Source organism: Heterocephalus glaber, unplaced genomic scaffold (genome assembly GCF_053883595.1).
Source record: "Heterocephalus glaber isolate CG9 unplaced genomic scaffold, H.glaber_assembly_v1.0 deba00001465, whole genome shotgun sequence".
Classification (NCBI taxonomy): Eukaryota; Metazoa; Chordata; class Mammalia; order Rodentia; family Bathyergidae; genus Heterocephalus; species Heterocephalus glaber.
In genome coordinates, this window is record NW_028258312.1 from 18327036 (window position 1) to 18347644 (window position 20609).

General features: G+C 39.2%; 2 protein-coding genes across 7 annotated transcripts in view; one reads left to right on the plus strand and one right to left on the minus strand.

Moving 5' to 3' along the window:
- Positions 1-20609, plus strand: part of Ell2 (elongation factor for RNA polymerase II 2) — a 70327-nt gene that overhangs the window by 43409 nt on the left and 6309 nt on the right. The window contains exons 5-9 of the mRNA XM_004841706.4: positions 6540-6799; positions 12126-12250; positions 12415-12502; positions 14380-14950; positions 17396-17462. Of these exons, the coding sequence (XP_004841763.2) occupies positions 6540-6799; positions 12126-12250; positions 12415-12502; positions 14380-14950; positions 17396-17462 (1111 nt within the window). The remainder of the gene's footprint in view (positions 1-6539; positions 6800-12125; positions 12251-12414; positions 12503-14379; positions 14951-17395; positions 17463-20609) is intronic.
- The window catches only part of LOC147826601 (uncharacterized), a 93785-nt gene that overhangs the window by 10692 nt on the left and 62484 nt on the right, over positions 1-20609 (minus strand). The window lies entirely within an intron of this gene.

Consider the following 20609-nt stretch of genomic DNA (forward strand, 5'->3'; position numbering starts at 1 on the left):
GCTCATCCTCATGTATCCATTAATTAAGAGCATGCCCCACTCCCATCATGTTTATCATCAGCTCACTCAAAAGTGCATCAGATTGAAGTGAAGGAAGATCAGACCAGCGAGATGAGTCTCCTTTATAAGCAGTGCCCTGAACAGTTTTGAGGAGTCAATGTATAGTGATTATTCACAGGGACAGAAGATCAAAAGCAAGGAGGAGCTCTTTGAGGTCCTGGTCAGTTTTATAACACAAGTCACTACAGTAAATGATGAAAGGATATTAATTTGAAAACTCAAATGCTTACAAAAAGTCTCTTGAAGAACCAAATCCCTTAATCAACATCTTTTCAGGTTTAGTATAATTCTTCATCTGTATTTTCCAATTGCTGATCCAACTACCATATATTCAGCTTTGAGAAACTCAACTAGTGCCTTTAATAAGTATTTCTTTGGAACAAAGCCAATGCTCCTGGGACTTGATGCTTAGCTTAGATACATTAAGTTTGGTTTAACAACAGTTCATGGCTTCCCCAGGTGTCTGGGCCCAGTGGGCCCAGTTCCCTGCCTAGTAAGTTACAGCAATGAGATTTTTCACCTCTCTCCTATTGAGTGAGACAACAACTTTCAACTTCCTTTCTTTCTCCTTTCTCCTCATAAGTAATTTAATTAGCTTTCTGTGCTAGTAGGCTAAATCCCAAATTATTTTTAAAATACCTAAGATCTGCCACACCTATCTTAGGCACAAACTATGAATTATCTGTCCCATACCTCGATTTTAGAAACAGTGACATAATTTGATGTGCATGTCAAAGCACTAGAAAACTTAAGCTATCAAAGTGATTTTTCCCTTCCAGTATAATCAGCTGAAAACTCAGTTTGATTCCAAAGCTTGAAAGTCAGCGCTGATTACTGAATCTGCATTTTCACCAAATGGTCTGTGTGTATCCCCTATTTTGATATGCTTTTGTTTATTTTTTTTTAAGTTTTGTTTTCCATTAAATTTATTGGTACATTTAAGATATACAATACGGTTACATTCATCATTGGGATCTTGTACCTTTACATGACGTATCTCGGCTCTTATTTTTTCCCCATTCCCCTGCCCTCCCTTCACCCTGCTTTTGTTTATTTTGATAGGGTCAGATGCCGTTCAACAAACATCAGTGCCTAAAATTCCACAAGCTATACACTTCGTAATTGTATGGAAATTCAAGAACTTGCAGGGTGTCTTATAGGCATAATTTATATGCATTTTGAGAGTGGCCACAGGAAACTTGAGGTTTTCAAAGTTTAAATCTGAACCAAATTCCATCTCCACCCTTCAAAGGAGTGTCCTCCCCCTGGAGCCCTGCAGTGACATTTGCCAGCCCAGTTGTCCTGTCCAGCCTTTCCCTCTGTGTTTTGTCCTCCATAACCTGATGACTCACTGTCATAGCACAGTGCTCTTCTCTGGGCTTAAATATTGTCATTAACCTCTTTAGCCTTTTATTCTCTGGGGCGCATAACTCCAGCTCCTTTTAACTTTTCTTAATATGGCCTGTATCCGAACCCTTTAATTATTTTTATTGTTCACCTCTGGGCTGCCTCCAGTTCTTCACCTCTGTCCAAACTGGACATCCCAATTCTTAATAAAAGTCTGATGAACTCTGAAGACTAGTATCCTGATTGGAATTTCTGTTGTTTTGATTTTTCACTGTACCTTGTTATGTCATGTTTGATTTGATCTTTTTATCTTACCCACTACCAGTCCTTTACTACGTATTTCTTTCCTGCTAGCCAGATTATTTGTATCTTCTTTCTTTTTTCAGTATCTCAAAACTATTTGGTTCATTCAGTTCTTTAAAATGTTAGTCAATCACCCTTTAAGTTACTCATCTAAATCTACTCTATGAAGTAAATTATGAACACGTCTCCATTTTACATATCAAGTTGTTGAACTCAGCAAAATAGCAAATGATATGGGCCTGGCCTCATGAATATGTTGTGTTTTCTTCCTAAAACAGCAGGAAATAAACCTGTAGTTCATAATTGACTACACCATATACAATGGCACCAAAACTCCTCGCCTGTGCCAACTTAGGTACCTGCAGAACAAGGTTTCTTTCAACACTCAGCTGGGTGAAGGCAGAGGAGACTGCTGCTCCTCCCACTGTGCTGTGGTGGTAGCGTGGTGCCAGGCCAGCCTCTGACAGCTAAACTGGGCACCAGCCCAGCTTAAGGGATGAAGCTTTGTCCTAGGGGGCTAGAGGTCGGAGGGAATAGGGACTTCTGCTTCCCTCTTGTGGGCTGGGAAAAGAAAACCTCTCACCTAGGCAGGAGCCAGAGAACATTGCCTAGAAAACATTACTCTCATTTCTTCAGTAACATTTCTACCTCTGGTTGTAACATTTATGTCAGTGGTAAATATTACCAAATTGTTATCACTTCTCTCTGTTTAAGGAAAAAGAAAAATCACTCCACTTTTCTAGTTTCCCAGTGTTAAGACTATTCATTGGCTCCTACCTAAATTATGAAATGTATTGCATTGCAAATATTTATCATTATTTATCTAGGTATGTAAAATAACCCAACCAACCTAATATCTAGGATTCTGTTTTCAATTTTCCCAGCTTCTGCCCCTGGTCTCCTTATTTTTGATGGGCTATATATTTAAGTGACTGGACAAATCATTTGCCATCTTAATTTTTTAATTTTTTCCAGTAGTAAAGGAGGAGGATTTGAAGTAGATAATATCTAAAGCCCTTTGTAGTTTAACATTTTGTGTCTGATATGTGTGTATATATATATATATATATCCTTTTGAAAGGTGGTCACAAATGCCAAATGGTAGAGATGGATTCCTTTGCAGTGTTTAATCATGCAGAGGCTACATTATTGTCATGAACCTGCTGATGGTTCTTGTTTTTTTAATAAACCTAATTAACCTGCTTTATTTTTTTGTTTTATGAAAAAAAACACAAAATTTTATAATAAGAGAATAAAAAGAGTTAATACACTGTATATTGCTATCTTCAAAGTAGTTACCCAGAGTAAAAAACATAGAAAAGGTTCTCTCACAAAAAAGAGATAAATATATTAGCACAAAACTTTGTTTTCAGTGAACTAAGAGAAGCCAGTCGTAGAAACCCTTGGGTTTGTGTTGCCAGGGCTTCTGGTCAGGTTCTACAAAACAGAAAAAGCGGGAAGACAGCTACAGTCTGCTGCCTTCCTGATGGGCTGCTCTAACATCTGCCTTTCAGATTGTTTGCTCAGAGCCAATAGACTGAGGGATAAATACTTCTACCATCTCGTGTTAAAGGAGGGGCTAGAAGTAGACTCCTTGTTATGAAACAATGATGCCGATGTAGTCCCAGATTACCCAGCCCTGTTGGTACCATTGCTGCTGCTTATAAAGGAGCCCAGGGAATTGATTAGCAGTTGGACCTGGGAAGAGAATTAGGTTTTCCCATCGGCTTTATTAAAAGGGCTTTTCTGAGGCAAATATTAAAAATAAAAATAAAGCCATTCTGCCTACTTTGAACCTGACATATTCCTACTGTACTTTTTCGTTTCTGTAGCATCTCAATTCTGTAAATATTTACATCACTAATGTTTTCTCAACCTGTAGCTTGTTTTGCCTTAAAGCTGAGGGCTCCTTGGTTGAATAGGCACAAAAAGGATGAGGAATCAGTGAGCAAAGTGATCTTTGAGTACATTCAGTGGCTCACAGTGGTTGAATTGTTCTTTCAAGGATCGGAAAGAAATGGGCTATGCCATAACTGGCTGTCTAAAAGAAAAATGAGGAAAAAGGTGAAGTGGGTGTATTGAGGGATATAGCAACCTAGCTCTAGACCTCCGGTGAGACTCCAACTCTGTCCTCTCCCTGAACAGTCTCATTTTTATCAAATACATGCATTCGCCTCTGAAGGGCAAAGTTAGCCTCCCTTATTTGTTTCCCATCTGGTTACTCCTTGGGGTGCTTGGGAGGAGGGCAAACACTACAGACCTTGAGCCCTTCTGAGACCCAGGGGCAGAAATGACACAGAAGCACACAGGAAGGAAGGCAGCAGCAGTCCCGTCCTGTCACTTTCTGTTTTTATTTGTTTGCTTTGCTGGCTTGGATTCATTCTAAATGACCAGTCAGCTTGGTCTGGAAAAGGGTGAGTTAAACAGTTTTCTTTTCTACAAGACTTGGCAAATGTAGAATTTCCTAACCTTTTATGACCACCACCCCCTATTTTTTTTCCCACAAATTTTTACTAAATTTTCAAAGAATAGAAATCTTAACCCTGTGACAACTGAGAAATGGTAGATTGGAAGTTTTGCTTTTAAAATTTCACTTTAAGCTGGCCATGGTGGTGCACACCTATAATCCCATCTGCTCAGGAAGCTGGAGCAGAAGAATCCTAAAGTTTTGGCCAGCCTGGCAACTTAGCAAGAATCTGTCTCAAAATAATTTTTTTTTTCTTTTTTTTTGATACCGGGGATTGAACTCCGGTCCTTGTGCTTGTGAGGCAGGCGGCGGAACCACTGAGCTAAATCCCCGGCCCTCAAAGTAATTTTTTTAAATGACTGACAGTGAAAGAGAAAAGAAGAAAAAGAGAGGCTGGGCTGGGGATGTATCTTGGAGGTGCAGGGTTCAATAACCAGCACTACAAAAAAAGAAAAAAAAATCTCTTTGGGGACTTCAGTGTGTCCTCGTGCTTTGGCAGCCTGACAGTGTGGGCAAATCTGCTTATTTGCTGTTTTGCTGTCATTCACTTAGTCATCAAATACTGATTCAGATTCAGCTGGTGGAGAAAGCAGCCTCAGCCCTCTCCTTACAGAGCTTACAGTTTCACAAGAAGCAACAGCACAACATGAAGGATTTGTTCACACAACCTTTCCCACAAAGAAGTACAAGCGAGGACATCCCTAAGTGAGCTAAGTGAGCACTGTACCACCTGCACAGAGCCCGCCGAGCCCCAGACTTCCCACTGTGAAATGAGCACAGTGTTCACCTCTTCCCATGGCCGTGAGACTGAGCGACATGATGTGCGTGACGCTCTTAGCACACTGCCTCCCCACATAGTTAGTGCATAATAAATAGTTCCCTTCCCGTCAGACATTGACCTAGCTGTCTCTACATTATGAAGAATACAGAAACCAGATCCAAGTCTGTCTCTAAAACTAAGTAACTTAATTTAATAGTTTTTCTTCTTCTGAGACAGTGTCCACTTAGTGTTGAGTTCCTTTTCTGTACGGTGGTTTGATTTGATCCCTGTGATTAGTTATGTACAAATAGTAAAGAAATAAACCAGCTGGTAGCAGTTTCCTAAGAACATTCATCCTTTTTCACTTACTTGAGGTAGGATATGGTAGGACAAGGCAAATATGCCTTCTGGCCAGGCCCAGGAAACCCAGCTTGGCCACAGTTAGTGCTCAGGAAAGCTGCTGCCCTGGTAAGCTGATTCATAGCTCATGGAAGTTGCTTTTAGTTACCCATTGTTCTAGTTGCTAGTCCTGTTCTTAATGTAATCACCCCATATCACATGTCACTACTAGTTATTCCCTCACTTTAACCACAAAGCATGGAGTTGGCCTTCATGTTTACTAAATGAGCTAAAAGAGTCTAACCTGAAATCATAAAATGAGAGTGTTATAAATTTCATGTTCCTTTTTCTTCCTTCAGCAGCGATTGATACTGGGCTCTCAGTGACCAGCATCACACACGCACACATGCACACACAGTAACCAGGTCGCTTCAGCCCACACGTTCTCCAGAAGTAGCCACTTGCCAAGTGTCAGTGTTCAGTCCAAGCAGAAAATGAATCACCTTCATGAATGGTACCAGCCCATGCGTAAATGGTGTAAAGGCCCCCTTTGTACCATTTTCCATTCCTCTAACTCATCTATGTAGTCCAGTTCCACAGAGGAAAGATTTGTTTGGCCCTCTGAGATTGTTTTGTTTGTTGGCTAGTTGGTTGGTTGGTTGGCTGGTTGGTTGGTTTTATTTCTTGACTCCTAAAGTTTGCTATGGCCTGTTGAAAAGGAATAGTACTAGTGGATATTGATTCCCCTCCTTGCAGCTTCTGAATCTGAAATTATTAAAGTAAAACCCTGGGTTTGCCAAGAGTATTCTCTTATTTTGAGGTCTGAGGTAGTTTTCACATTTCACCATGTTCACTGTATTCATGTGTGCTTTTCAGAAATGGCATATGTAATATTCTGATTTAAGTTCCGTAAATAGCACAGGTGAGCATGGAAATTACCTTATTTCGATTTAACATTGAATAACCTACAGTCTAAAAGTTTCTAGTCTGTTACAGTTTGTGTCACTAATTATTATCCATGTATAGTTAAGTGGCCAGAATCCATCTATAATATTTGTTCTAAGAAAGGGGTCCATCAAAGGTTTCCAATTCATATTTTAGGCCATCTGTTAAGAATACATTGTATGGTTCTTTAAAGAAAAAAAACTGAAATAAAGTGGCCTTTACTCCTCCAGAATTGAAGAGGCATCTAATCAGAGTTGTGGAGATTGAGAGGCTTTTTTAACCCACAGATGTGTAACTGTGTCATTTCCTGGACTTTAGGGAAAAGAGTGCAGATTCGGAAAGCACCTCCAGCCGTCTCAGATGCAGTGCCTGAGAGGAAAAGGTCAACCCCCATGAACCCTGCCAATACAATTCGAAAGACACATGGCGGCGGCAGTGTTTCTCAGCGGCCTTATAGGGACAGAGTGATTCACTTACTGGCTCTCAAGGCCTACAAGAAACCTGAGCTGCTGGCCCGACTGCAGAGAGATGGTGTCAATCAGAAAGACAAGAACTCCCTGGGAGCGATTCTGCAGCAGGTGAGGGCAGCTTAGTCTTCTGCTTACCCATCTTGAGAAGTTCACTTAGCAAGGATTCTTGTTGTCATTATTATTACTGAGACAGAGAGATTTCACAGTCATTATGATTAATGGTATATGAAAGGAATTCATAATAATTAAATGAAATCACCTTTTAATGCATTTAATTAAAAACTAGTTAAAATGTAGACATTGTCTTCATTTGGGTCAAATTTTGCCCTGAAATTCCACTAAAAAGAAAGCAAGAAGTTTTTGCTGTCTGCTCTTAGTCTTGAATTACCTAAACTATTGCTTTACTTTTCATTGGTTTATATAAAGTTGTATGATGTATTCTATATTGGTCTCCATTTGGTGTAAGTCAGAATATTTTTGTCTACTAAGTGGTACAGAATGTCTCTTGCATTTATACTCCTCGTTGCCCTTATGGCTGTGCCTTTTTTCTGCCCCTCGGTAAACCCAGATCAGCCATTTGCCTGCATTATAGGATATGAAGGTGCAAAGTATTAGCTGTGATCGTTTACCTTATAATCATAAGCTTACAGATTAGCAGTCTAATTCTCATTATTTCTTATATTAAAACATAAAATACAATGTTATAAATCCAGTTCAGGGTTAGCCAGTCTCTTAGACATGTTGGTGAGTCTCAAGGATCTTTATTAAATCCATTGAATATCTTCTGGAAACAATTTAAGTCCATATGTCATGTAGCAGTTTTAAGAGACCAAAAGAAAGAGAGAACAAAATGGGATAAGGGGAGGTGTTTACCACAAAATATTTGGTAGCTGCATCTCTAGAAATGTTGTGAATTACCTTCTGGTTTGAGGATGGAGAAGGCAACACGAAGACAGGGGCAGAGATGGTTCCCAAAGAAGCCACTACTGAGAGATGGCAGTAGCTTTGTGACTGCATCTGTGCATACTCAGACATATCTAAAAGTGTAAATGGGCCAGGGATTTAGCTCAGTGGTGCCACCCCTGCCTCACAAGTGCAAGGTCCTGAGTTTGATCCTCAATACCAGAAAAAAAAAAAAAGACTTATAAAAATGTAAATATTCTTGACCCTGAGCAAGTGAGACATAAAAGTCGTTAAAGTGTTGGTCACTTAGTAGAATCTAGAGTGTAGTCTCATCCTGGCTGTATATTATATTAGAATACCCCAGAGAGCTTTTAAAAAAATGCCTGTGCTAATGTTGAGTTCCTAAAATGAGGGGAGAAGTGTTCCTTCTTTTTTCTGCTTTAATTGTTTGGTATAATTTATCAGTTAAAATGTTTATGAGCCTGCTGTTTTCATATAGGTAGGTTTGCAAGCTAGGAATATACTTTCTTTTTTTTTTTTTTTTTTTGGTACCGGAGATTGAACCCGGGTCCTTGCGCATGTGCAGCAGGCAGCAAAACCACTGAGCCAAATGCCCGGCCCAGGAATATACTTTCTTTAATAGGTGCTATTCAAATTTTATATTTCCTCCAGAGTTCGTTTCATTAATTTGTCTTCCAAGGTACTTCTTAGAAGTTGTCAAATTTATTTCAAAAAAGATTTTTGTAATATGCTTTCTGTATCCTTTTAAATTCTGTAAAATCTGTGGTAATGTCGCCTAGATCTTGATATTGTAATTTAAAAAATGTATAACTGATATTGTGTAACAGGAAGAAAAGGTCTAAAAGAGCAGGGGAATTGGGAGGGGTAGGGGAAGGGAAAAAAGAGAAAGGAAAAAATATGAGAAGAGGAAAAAAAATGGAAACAAGGTCTTTGCAAATAGGGAAGGGTGGAGGGGGTGAAGGGAGGGCAAGGGAAGGGGAAAAAAAATAAGAACCAAGAGACTCATGTAATGGTACAAGATCCCAATGATGAATATAACTGTATTGTATGCCGAAAATGTACCAATAACCTTAATGGGGGCGGTGGGGGGGATGCCTGTGCTGGAAGTCTACCCTAGACCAACTAAATCCAAGTGTCTAAAGATAGAGCCTGGGCACCAACATTGTATAAAGCTCTTGAGTAACTCTAAAGTGCGTGGGCTGAAAACCACCAGCCCAGTGAAAACATACAAGCGCCAATAATGTCTACCACTTGGGGGGGGTGTACTGTGAGGCAGGCCCTGCTCTGGCCAGTTCACGTGCATAATCTCATTTAATCCTCTCAGGGAAGATAACAAAGGCACATTCAGAACTTTGACTTAAACCAAAATGTTCCCTTAGAACATACGTAACAGCTAACATCCAATGACTGTGCTTCAGTGAAATGGACCAAACGCAGGCATGAAAGGGAGAAAACGAGACGAGTACAAAAATGTACAAATCATCCAAAGCCGGTAATTCCGTCCAATACAAACTAGTGGGCAAACGGGGTGCCTAAATGATAAGTCCTGCCTTGCCTATGCCGATCGATATTTGCTGATTTGTTCTTTATATAGCAGTTTTCAGTACTCTATGTTTTTTAATTTATAAAAGTAATAGGTTTTTTTTTCAAAGTAATAGGTTTTTAAAGTAACTTGTTAGCTCTCAGTAAAAGCTGAAAGATTGTACCCAAATTTAAAAACAGTTAATGTTCATCAGGAAATTTGGTTAAATACTGTTTATCACTAAACTTACATATTTATAAAGCTTCCTTTTTCTTACAATGAGTGTTTTCTTGAAAAAAAGAAATTTTTAAGTCAAAAAACCAACTATATAAAGCTGAATAATGTTCTTGAGCTTAACATTTGGATATTTGGCTCAAGCTCAGCATTCATTCATTTACTTCAATTTGTTAAGTACATTTGGCCCTACACATCTGTGGATTCAACCAACTGCAAATCAGAAATATTTAGGAAAAAATTGTATCTGTACTGAATATGTACATATTGTTTTTCCTATCATTTCCTAATATATTTGAGGGGAAAATTGTACCTGTTCTAAACTTGTACACATTGTTTTTCTTGCCATTATTCCCTGAACAATACAGTGTCACAACTATTTACGTAATATTTACGTTGGGTATTCTAAGTAACCTAGTAATTATTTAGTTATATGGGACGATACTTACAATCTATACCATTTTATATGAGACTTGAAACTGAATATTTTGATATCCATGGGATTCCTAGAACCCATCTGCTGTGATTTGACAGATGCCTGCACCTACAGTACATGGGACACTGTTGTAAGTGTTGGAATCCCAAAGTGTCCCCAGCGGACAATCCCTGCCTCCCTGGAGCACATTCATGAGACAGTTTCAGGGAGAATAAGGGAGAGGAGCTGGGAGAGAGAGCCACTGCTTCCAGGGGGGAATTCAGGGAATGCCTTTCTTGGATGGTTCAATTTAACTGAAATGATGAGCAAGCGACAAGAAGATGATGAGTCAGCCTTGCAGGAAGCCTGGAAGATGAGAGGGCTTGGTACATTCAAGGTAGAGGAGGGATCAAGGCCAGATTCCAGGGGACCTTTTCAGGCCTTGGGCAGGGAATTTAGATTGTGAGTAAGATGGGTAATCACATTAGAAGTTTAAGTAAGAATATACTACAATCTAATTTAACTTTTAATAAGACCAAACTTCTATGGCATGATTAGCTTAGAGGCAAAAACAGAAGAAAGAAACTATTTACATGAGCCCACTACAGAAATCCAGGTGTGAAGTGTTAGTCGCTTAACCTGGTGGGCACAGTGAAGATGGTTTATCAGAGTGGAGATATATTTTGTGACAAGATGTGTTTATGGGTCTGATGTAGTGAGAGGGCGAGGGAAAGAATGGAATCTGTGTGATCATGACTAGGTTTTCAGCCTGAGCCACTCAGTGAGGAGGGATAGAAAAGGAACGGGCCTAAGTGCAGTTCAGAATGGTGTTCGGAAATTCTCTCCATAAGATACATACGTCCTGTTTGGAAGATGTTCATTAGACGTATCCAAATGGAGAGAGAGGTCAATAGGTAATTGCATGTGAGGTCTGGTCTGGTATTCAGAGGACAGTTAGAGCTGAAGCAATACATTGAGGAATGAACCCATATAGATTGGGCATTCAGAGTCTTAGAGTTGAATGGAATGTAAAGACATAGAATGTAAACAGCAGGGCGAAGACAAGCCCTGAGCACTCCACCATATAGCGCCATGGGCTGGGGTATTAATGTGTAGTGTTGGAGGTGTTCAAAAATTGAAGAACTGTTCTATTTTATCCCACTTAAAGAAATCTGCTTGTAGCCTATACTTTATTGGCAAATTTGAATTTTAAAATCAGCCTACTATTGGGCTGGGGATTTAGCTCAGTGGTTTTGCCACCTGCTGAGCAAGCGCAAGGACCCGAGTTCAATCCCCCCGGTACCAAAAAAATCAGCCTACTATTTCTACTTTATAACAGCTTTAATATCAGAATAGTACTTCACTGGACTGTGAGAGAAGCATAAATTATTTTATATTTTATAGTACTTGTTAAAAACACAGAAGTCAAGTTATTAAAAGGGCCATCCCTGGGCTGGGGATTTAGCTCAGTGGTTCTGCCACCTGCCTCAAAAGCGGAAGGTCCCGAGTTTGATCCCCACCACCAATCAGTCAATAAATAAATAAATGGACCATCCCTAATCTAAATGTCAGGCAGAAATATCTTTTTCTTAGCCTTAAAAATTACTTCTGTTTTATGGTAAATGGATTATAGACCTCAACACTATGAATTATATTTACAGGATAGGAAGAGATTATACTTGGGAATAAACCGTCTGGCTAATAACAGTTATTTGGGTTTTTTTTTAGTTTATGTTTCCGTTTGTTGGTTTGGGGGAATTTCAAGGACTTCTAATAAGTGGTTCTTCAGGAGGCCTGTCAGTTATGAGGAGCGAGCCTGAACTTGGTTATCCAAAAGAAAATGACAGAAGAGGTTATCAGAATTGATGCTATTTATAAAGACAATTTCTGTTGACAGCTAAAAGGAAAGGATAACCCAACATTTGTTCATTGTTTATTTTCTACTTAATACACATGATCAGGGATTTTTACTGTGACTCAAAAGTTACGGAGATAATGACAAGAAGTAAATAATGGTTTTGCTAATATAACTGTTTTGAATCCTTTTGACAAGGGAAAACTGATTTTAAAAAATTTTTCCTCCATTTTTCTTCCTAGTATAGCTTTATTATTTGATTGGAAATTTTGCAAGTGAAATGATCTTCCGGGAAAAAATACATTTTATGTTTTCAATTTCCCAAAATAAGGTTGCATGACATTTATTAAGGTCTGCCATGTATAAAACTAGCAGTCTCTTTAAGGCAAATTTGTATAATTATTTTCGGTCTACATCCTAAAGATCACCTGTTTTAAATAGTTAGCAGAAATATCTAATGTTCTCTTTTTACACCGCATACCAGGTAGCCAATCTGAACCCTAAGGATCTGTCCTATACTTTAAAGGATTATGTGTTTAAGGAGCTTCAGCGAGACTGGCCGGGTTACAGTGAAACAGACAGGCGGTCATTAGAGTTGGTGCTTGCTAGGTATGTTCTTTTGTTCCGTTTTTTCTTTAAAGATGGTGCAAATAAGTAATTGTTTCAATCACTGTTATTTTAGTGTTGACGTGGGAAAGAGAAGCAAGGGTGAGCTTTCTATCATGAACATTTTAAAGTTCTCTTTAATTATCTGAAACATGTGTCCTTTACAGAAAACTAAATCCATCTCAGAATTCTGCTGGCACCAGCCGTTCAGAATCTCCCGTATGTTCTAGTAGAGATGCTGCCTCCTCTCCTCAGGTATATGATAAAGTTATAAAGCCATACTGCTTGTCAGAGTACTTAATGCATACCTTACTTTTTTTTTAATGCCCTTGAAACAGGGCCTCACTATGTAGTCCAAGCTAGCTTCAGATTCACTGTGTACTGTGTAGCTGAGGCATACCTCGAACTTGCAAACTTCTTGACTCAGCCTCCTGAATTCTGGGACTAAAGACATGTGCCACCATGCGCAGCTTGCTTTCCATTTTTAAAGTGTACATTTTATTACAAGAGTACCTACTTTTCAGTTTGGTCATTAACTAGAAGATTTGTCCAATTTCATCCAATTCTCAGATTATATCTGGGAATATTATCTGAAACATATTCTAGAAAAATATTTGTAGGGAAAAATATATTTGCAATAAGCAAATAAACAACAAGAGCTCTTCCCACTTGGATCTGAACCAGAATACTTTCAATCAGACTATTCCAGTTTAGTTCCCCTGTGAGATGAGCCCATCCTACAAAAGATTGAAGGAGTTCCTGAGCAGTGCTGGAGTTGAGTGTTCTGCTCCTCAGCTGATCGGCCAGTGCTCCAGCTCCCCCTGAGTGATAGACTTCCAGTGTCCTGAGTCCTTTGGACAGACAGTGGGAAAGACCTGCTATGTCCTGCTATGCTCTCTGTCCCTGGACCCTGTCCCTAAGTAAAGGGGAGAAGCAGACGTGTGGAGAACAGGAAGTGTGCCCAGGCCAAAAGGCTGTTCACACGCCAGAACATGTTAGAAACCTATTGTGAGGGATCGGGGAGGTTTTATCCTTGCATGTGCCTTGTCTGTAGAAGCCTTACCTTATGCCAAGCTATTTCTCCTCTGATCAAATTACATAGCAGGGGAGTTTGAGGCCAGCGGGGGCTGCTTGGTGAGTTCAAGATAGCTAGAACGTTATTTCCTTGCCTTTATATCTTTTACTTTCTTGCCTCTGTATCTTAAATAAATTTGCTTACACTGTAAAAAAAAGAAAAAACTTGCATAGCAGGTGCCAAATGGTGCTGAATTAAAAAGAGAATAAATTCATGGGTTGATTAATATTTTCTTTATGCTCAAATACAACCCACAGTGGTACATTTATTCATAAATATGGACTTAATTTTTTATGCTTTTGGCTATTGAATCCCCTTTCAACTTAAATGCTGTTGTTATTGTTGAACTGAGCTGATATTAGCATGATTCTTTTTAAAAAGTACGTCCACATTACTTTAGTGGATCATATAAATGCCTTACAATATGGTGAAGAGATATCTAAAAATTTATTTTAAAAATTGCAATAGCATTTCAGCAATGATAGGGATACTTAAAGAAATTGCTCTGAAAAGTTTGACTTTCCATTCTAAGACAGATACAATGATAAGTGACAGCTAAAATATTCATAACTGCAGCCTTTCAGCACATTAGACATTAAATGAGTATAGGCATATTGCCTTTCACCCAGCCTTGTCAGCTCTCACTCAAATGGTACCAGTTGCTTTCTCTCCCCATTTAATAGAATTAGGCCAACAAAGGCCAGGATGGAGGGTGGCACCTGTGTTCAATAATCCACGTAAATTGCATAAATGCTTAAGAACTTAGGATGAGACTGAATGACCAGAAAGAACTGAATAAGCCCTCCAAGAGATGTATATTTGCCAGATTTTGCTTTTGAAATTAGACGTGAAAATTTATTTTACTTGTGGTTTTTTTTTGTTGGTTTGGTTTGGTTTGGTTTGGGGTCATTGTAGAGTTTTGTTTTGTTTTTGCTTAAGTTTGGAGAAAAGTTAGTATGAGTAAGTTTACTCAGTTGTTTAAACAATCATACATATATTGAATTTACTAAATTTTGGTACAAACTGGCTCATTTTTTTTTTTCCTTTCCCCCCTCAGAAACGGCCTTTGGATTCAGATTTTATTGATCCTTTAATGAATAAAAAAGCTCGCATATCTCACCTGACCAGTAGAGTGCCACCGACATTAAATGGTCATTTGAATCCCACCAGTGAGAAATCCACTGCGGGCCTCCCTCCACACCCCACAGCCGCTGCCATCCCCACTCCTCCACCGCTGCCTTTGACGCACCTGCCTGTCTCCAACCCTCCGCAGACTGTAAACTCTAACTCCAATTCCCCTAGCACTCCAGAAGGCGGGGGGACTCAAGACCTGCCTGTTGACAGTTTTAGTCAAAATGGTAGCATCTATGAGGACCAGCAAGACAAATATACCTCTAGGACTTCTCTGGAAACATTATCCCCTGGTTCAGTTCTACTAAAGTGTCCAAAGGCTATGGAAGAAAACCATTCAATGTCTCACAAAAAGTCCAAAAAGAAATCTAAAAAACACAAGGAAAAGGACCAAATGAAAAAGCATGACCTTGAGACTATTGAGGATAAGGAAGAAGACATTCAAAGAGAAGAGGAAATTGCCAAGCTGAATAACTCCAGTCTGAATTCCAATGAAGGTACTGTAAAAAACTGACCTTTTGTTTTAAAGGAACTAGAAGTGTATACTATTGTGAGTTTGAGATTATGCTGCTTAGAATTAGTAATGTTTTTTAAGCAAATGACCTGTTTAACCATTAATATTGTGCTTTTGAGCAGATTTTTCCTTTATTTTACTGCTGTGTGTTGTCCCTCTCTAGCCAACTATTAAACATGATTTCTGTATTTGTTAATAAGATAATGGCCTTGTCATCCTCCAAAGACTCCCTTTTAGAAGTGTACTCTTCCTGATTTGTTAGATACTGTGCAACCTCGGTATGAATGTTATATGCCATTCTTGAACTGATTTAACCAGACACAATTAACTATAGAAATATTCATTTCTTTCTCAAAGAAACAGTGGCACCTCTGCTTTAATTAATATTAGCACAGGGGAAATGTCAAATTCTTGATAAAATAGATAAAGTAAAATTACATTTGCAGACACATAACGTCACCTTCATTTGCAGTGAAAGCAATTTGTCTTTTGCAAAGCTGTGGGCCATTGGCTTAATAGAGCTTAAAGTTTTTTTGTCTTGATTTTTCAATTTTTAGTAAACTAACATCAATTGTGATTAAAATTTATAATTTAGGTTTTAGGAAAATTAAGGCTTTAGGGAGAAGTTTAGAAGTCAAATATCTAGAGACTCAAAGAAGTTTAAAATAATTCTTTATCTCTAAACAAAAGTTATCACCTGAAAGGCTGCTTTGATTAGCTGAGGTATACTAATCTGTAAAATCTAATGGCAAATTTAGATTTTCCTTATTTAACAACAGCACCAAAAAACCCCCTAAAGTATAATGTCTCTTGTGCCAGGACATAGAAGATCTAAATCCATCATTTAGCATAGCAGCCAATTTTAAATTCAGAATAACCAAGGCAAAATCCCCCAGGAAACTGGGGTTTCTTAATGTGCAGAGTTTCACAGAGTTTTAAGGAGTGTTGACTTTCTGCCTCATGCCCATACCACCTTAAGTTTAATGACCATTTTTGCTATGTGAGAGGAGCTCTGATTGATCTCCTGGAGGAGTTGTAGAATACTAGCATACAGTGCCTTTGTCGCCCTGGATTGGGTGTGTTGCATATCTGTTGAAGTATTTAGACCAGTGTAATACTATATAATGGCCTAAGAGGTAGGTATAGGCTTTTTCCCCCTCCAACACTCTGGTACTTGAATTTGTCAAGTCAGGAAAAGCCATGAAGAAGTACAACTGTGTTCAACACTCATCAATCAGCCAGGTTCCTGGACATATTCCACTCTCCACGCTTCCCACCTCAGGGAGATCCTGAGTCCCTGCCTCCTGCCAGGAGGACTGAGACCCCCAGCAGAACTTGGAGTGTTCTTAGAGACCTAGTCTCTTTGCATCCTTCCTTGAGCTTATGCAGAGTATCTTTCAGAACCCCGGCTCTCTATCTTTTCCCTGCCATCTGTGGCAAAGGGAGAATTGTCCTTTCCTGGTACCCAAGCCCGAATCACATGTATACAGGTGAACAGTAAGCCCACCAGGTCTATGTAACTTATTCAGTGTACTTTGCCATTTAAAATACTAGACTAAGAAGTGGACAGATATTTACATTTATTTTATAGCAGACATAAATATTTTGCCAGTAGGCAAGTTAGGGCTTGAGTTACTAGCTTAACTTTACTTTAAATGATAAAAAACATTACCCTAATGCAAGATCTAAACATAGCCCTTGGAAATGGTGCATTGTAAATGCAATATTGCAAATTTATACAGCTTAACAGCATAGTCATGACTGATAGGAATTTGAGGGGGGTTTCTGTTTTTCTTTTTGTGTGTGGTGAGGTTTTGTTTTGTTGTTTGTTTTTTTGGCCTTAAAGAAATATCTGTTTAGTGTTATGAGGACCAGAGGTTAGAGGAAAATAAATCAGTATTCAGTAACACCATATTTTAACTGATGGGAAAGCTTCCTACCCAATTCCACTGTCTGCATACACAAAAAGGGCGGCAATAAAAATACAGTGACCAAAGCAGTCTGTTACCTGACTTGATTGTCTCATGTGCCTTGTTTGACTTCCATAAAAAGTAGATGTTGATGTAAAATTTGTATCTCCTATTGTGTGGCTGCATCTGCCACCACAGTCTTTGAATTGCTGGGCAGATGCCACAACTGTTGTTGAAAGAATAGCAGATTGACCTTGGGTTAAGATGGAATTCCTTCATTGTGCAGACACTGCAGTAGCCAGGGCGCTTTAATGCCTGGCGTCAGTTCTGCTGGTGCTGGTGAGAGGGCCTCTATTGTTCGTGTTCAATTGTATTCCTTGCTCACTGTTGCTTATTGAGATGGAAGAATAGAATTTGAGAAAAAGTGTTCCAGATGGTTCTAATCTATTTTAGAATTGCAGGCATTTGATAACCATACTGGTTGGCAAACACTCTGAAATTTTTTTTTCCCTCCATAGGAGTTAAAGAGGGTTGCACTGCCTCCATGGAGCCATCTTCAACAATTGAACTCCCAGATTATTTGATGTAAGTTCATCCGCCTGCCAGTGGAGAAAACTGTTTAATTTTAGGAAAGTTTGCAAATTCTTTTCCCGTAATTTGCAAATCAAAAAAGCCAGAAATTCCAGAAATAGAGTCCTGGAGCCACCTCTGCAATTGAAAGGCTGCCATTAAGCCTGCTGTCCCAAATCTACCCCTGTCTGCAGGAGCAGGTTGTGCCTCCCTGTTCTGAGCTGTGTTCATTGGCTTTTAAGTATAGAGAAGCCTGTTCTTTGTTCCAGGGCCAGGCCAAGCTTTTGATTATGGGAGATTTCAGGGACCTGACTCTTCAAAGCTGACAGTCTATCAATGACCATAGCCATTCACTTGGGCCCCCCAAAGGGATAATTTACTACTGACAGTGCTTGAACTCTGCACTTAGTAATACAAAGTAGAGTTCGGTTGGTTTTTCTCTTAAATGCATTCTGCCCTCAAAATTAATTTTAAGGGAGACAGTAGTAAAATTCGATCATTTCACTTTAGTACCAGTTAATATTTTTCTTGTTATGACAACAAGTTGATAAACACTAAGATGGAGACATATTTGCAACTAGTTATCACAGAAATTATAAGTTGGACACATAATTCTAGCTTTTCTACAGAATAAAAGGCTTCTGTAAGAACAAAATAATTAAGTCACAAGGGCCTTGAAAAATAGAGTGAAAGAACAAACATCAGACAGATACTTTTAAAAATGAACAAATGTGCAAAATAGTTAGAATGTAGAATGGAAAGCAGAATCTGTGCTGTGTGAACTTTTTACTTTCCCTGTTGTGGCATCTCCATCGTTTTTAACTTGTAACAAAGTTAAACTAAGCTGTTTGGCCCTGCTTATTTCCAGAGGACAGAACATTTTAGACTGAAAATCCATTGTGTGGAAATTATACTTATTGAGGAAGGAGATGGCAGGAACCCGTAATGCTGGTCATCATCTCACTGACTGCTCTGTCATCTGAGACAGGGTATGGTTTAGAAAACCTTGCCGGGGATTTAGCTCAGTGACATTGCCCTTGCCTTGCAAGCGTAAGGTCCTGAGTTCGATCCCCAGTATCAAAAAAAACCTTGACGCAAAGTAGCTACCTCCAAGTGGCCCAGAACGGTCGCTGGTCTGCAGCCAGGCTTCCAGGACTGCCCCTGGCTGTCCTGCTGAGTGGGGCCCACCTCTCCACTGACATCCACTTCTCCTTAAAAATCTTTCACAGCTCAGCCCCTCACATAGCCCCCACAAGATGCCACTTGCGTTCACCTTCTCTTGTGACAGATTTTGAATGCCTCTTTTCTTAATAGTGACATATCTTTTTGTATATGACAAAATCAGGTGGGGAGACTAAAAAAATAATCTAAGCTTTTCCCTATGGATTTGAGGCTGTTGCTATGTTTTGCCAACCTAATTAGTTAATTCTATATTTAAAGGATTTTTTTTAGGTACTGGTCTAAGGGTGGTTGCTGCATCTGCCTCAGAATATTTCTGTATGTTTGTCATGGTTCTAGTGCTGGGGCTGTGTACTTAGATAAAAGCAATTTATTTTAACCAAAAACTGAGTCTTATATAAATAAATGTGATGAGAAAATTCAAAAAATACAGAATTTAAATTGCATCACAAGAAATCCAAAAGGACAGACTAGAAAGCCTAAATGATCAGCTTTTGGATCATTCATACTTAAACATAATATCATTAATTTTTATTTAAGGATACTTTTCTTACTTGTGGTTGTGAGTTATCCAGACTGTTTAAGGTTTTATGATATTACCTCATTACGAACCAGCTGTAAAGCCATTACAGTTTTCGTTGAAAATAATGAAATGCTTGTTGTTCAAATACCAGTAGAAGCAAACAGCAACAAAAGCGTTGACCAGTTTGGTATTTTTTCCCCGAGAAAATTATTAAATAAAATACTAAGGGTATGGCTTTTGAAAACAAAGCAGGAGAAATGTACAACAAATGAAGTCCAAGTTTCAAGACTGGTTTAGCCTCTTGTTTGCATCTGCCTATGCCTGGGAACCTTTTTCCCTTCTGGGCTCCCTCTGGTGTCTGGGAAGGACAGCGTCCCTCCTGGCGGGCAGTGTTGCCTTCACAGCTGAGCCGCCAGCAGGGTGGCTCTAAATCAGCACCCTGCCGCTGTCTCCGTTACACTTAGCAAAGGAAACCCCCCCGCTGTCTGTGCCAACGTGAATAAAAATATTAATGAGGACACTGAGTTTGCTCGCCGCGTCACTCTTCTCACATTTGAAGCTAGGCGTCTGTGATAGAGGAATTTAAATAAAACTGGTACCGATTACATAAAGCCACTTGGAAAGGCCTGAACTCCAGGATGTTACCACCGTGAAGAGTGTGTACTGAAGGGTGCAGCCTGATGGTCCCACCACCTGCTTGAAATCTGAGTTTTGAATCTCCAGTAGTCAAGGAAATTTTGCATTCCATGACAGGCGCATAGAGCGCAGAGATCCAGGCCTGATACCCTAGTTCCCAAATCTACAAATAAATAATATTGTCTAATACTAATTTACTTAGCACTGAATAAACTGACATGCTGGGAAACTGCCCTTCACTTGCCAAGCAGTATTCACACCCCAGAAGAGAACATAGATTTGTACATTTTATTAAGTATATTAGACTAATGCTAGAACGCTGGCTTTCTGCTACATATAGTATGACATGTAAGTGTTAGAAAAGAACTAAAGAAGTGTACTTTTTGTTTTGCACTTAAAAAAATTATACACAATCCCCCTTGTATTTTGCATATTTGTCTCATCAGAAATGTAAGGAAAGGGATAGAGGTCAGCAAGCCAGAGGCACCTTGTTGAGGATTTCTGCTTGCTACAGGACTGGAAGGCTGAAAGACAGACTCCCTATCATAAAGGAGTGGGTCCAGGGAGGGCTTTGACTTCAGCACTCAGTGACTGTGTGACTGGTGACAGATGGATTGGCCTCTACCATCAGTGTGGTAGTGAATTGTTTTTCAGAAAGAAATGTTCAGGAAACCAAATCTATGTAAATTCCATTTTCGTTTTATGTAGTTGCACGTTAATTCTGTTGCTACCATGTCTTTTTCACATTTACTTTTGGTCCCTGTGTGACCATTACACCTAGAAGGTCTTTTGAAGGAGTGACTTGGCCAACAGACCAGTGGCAG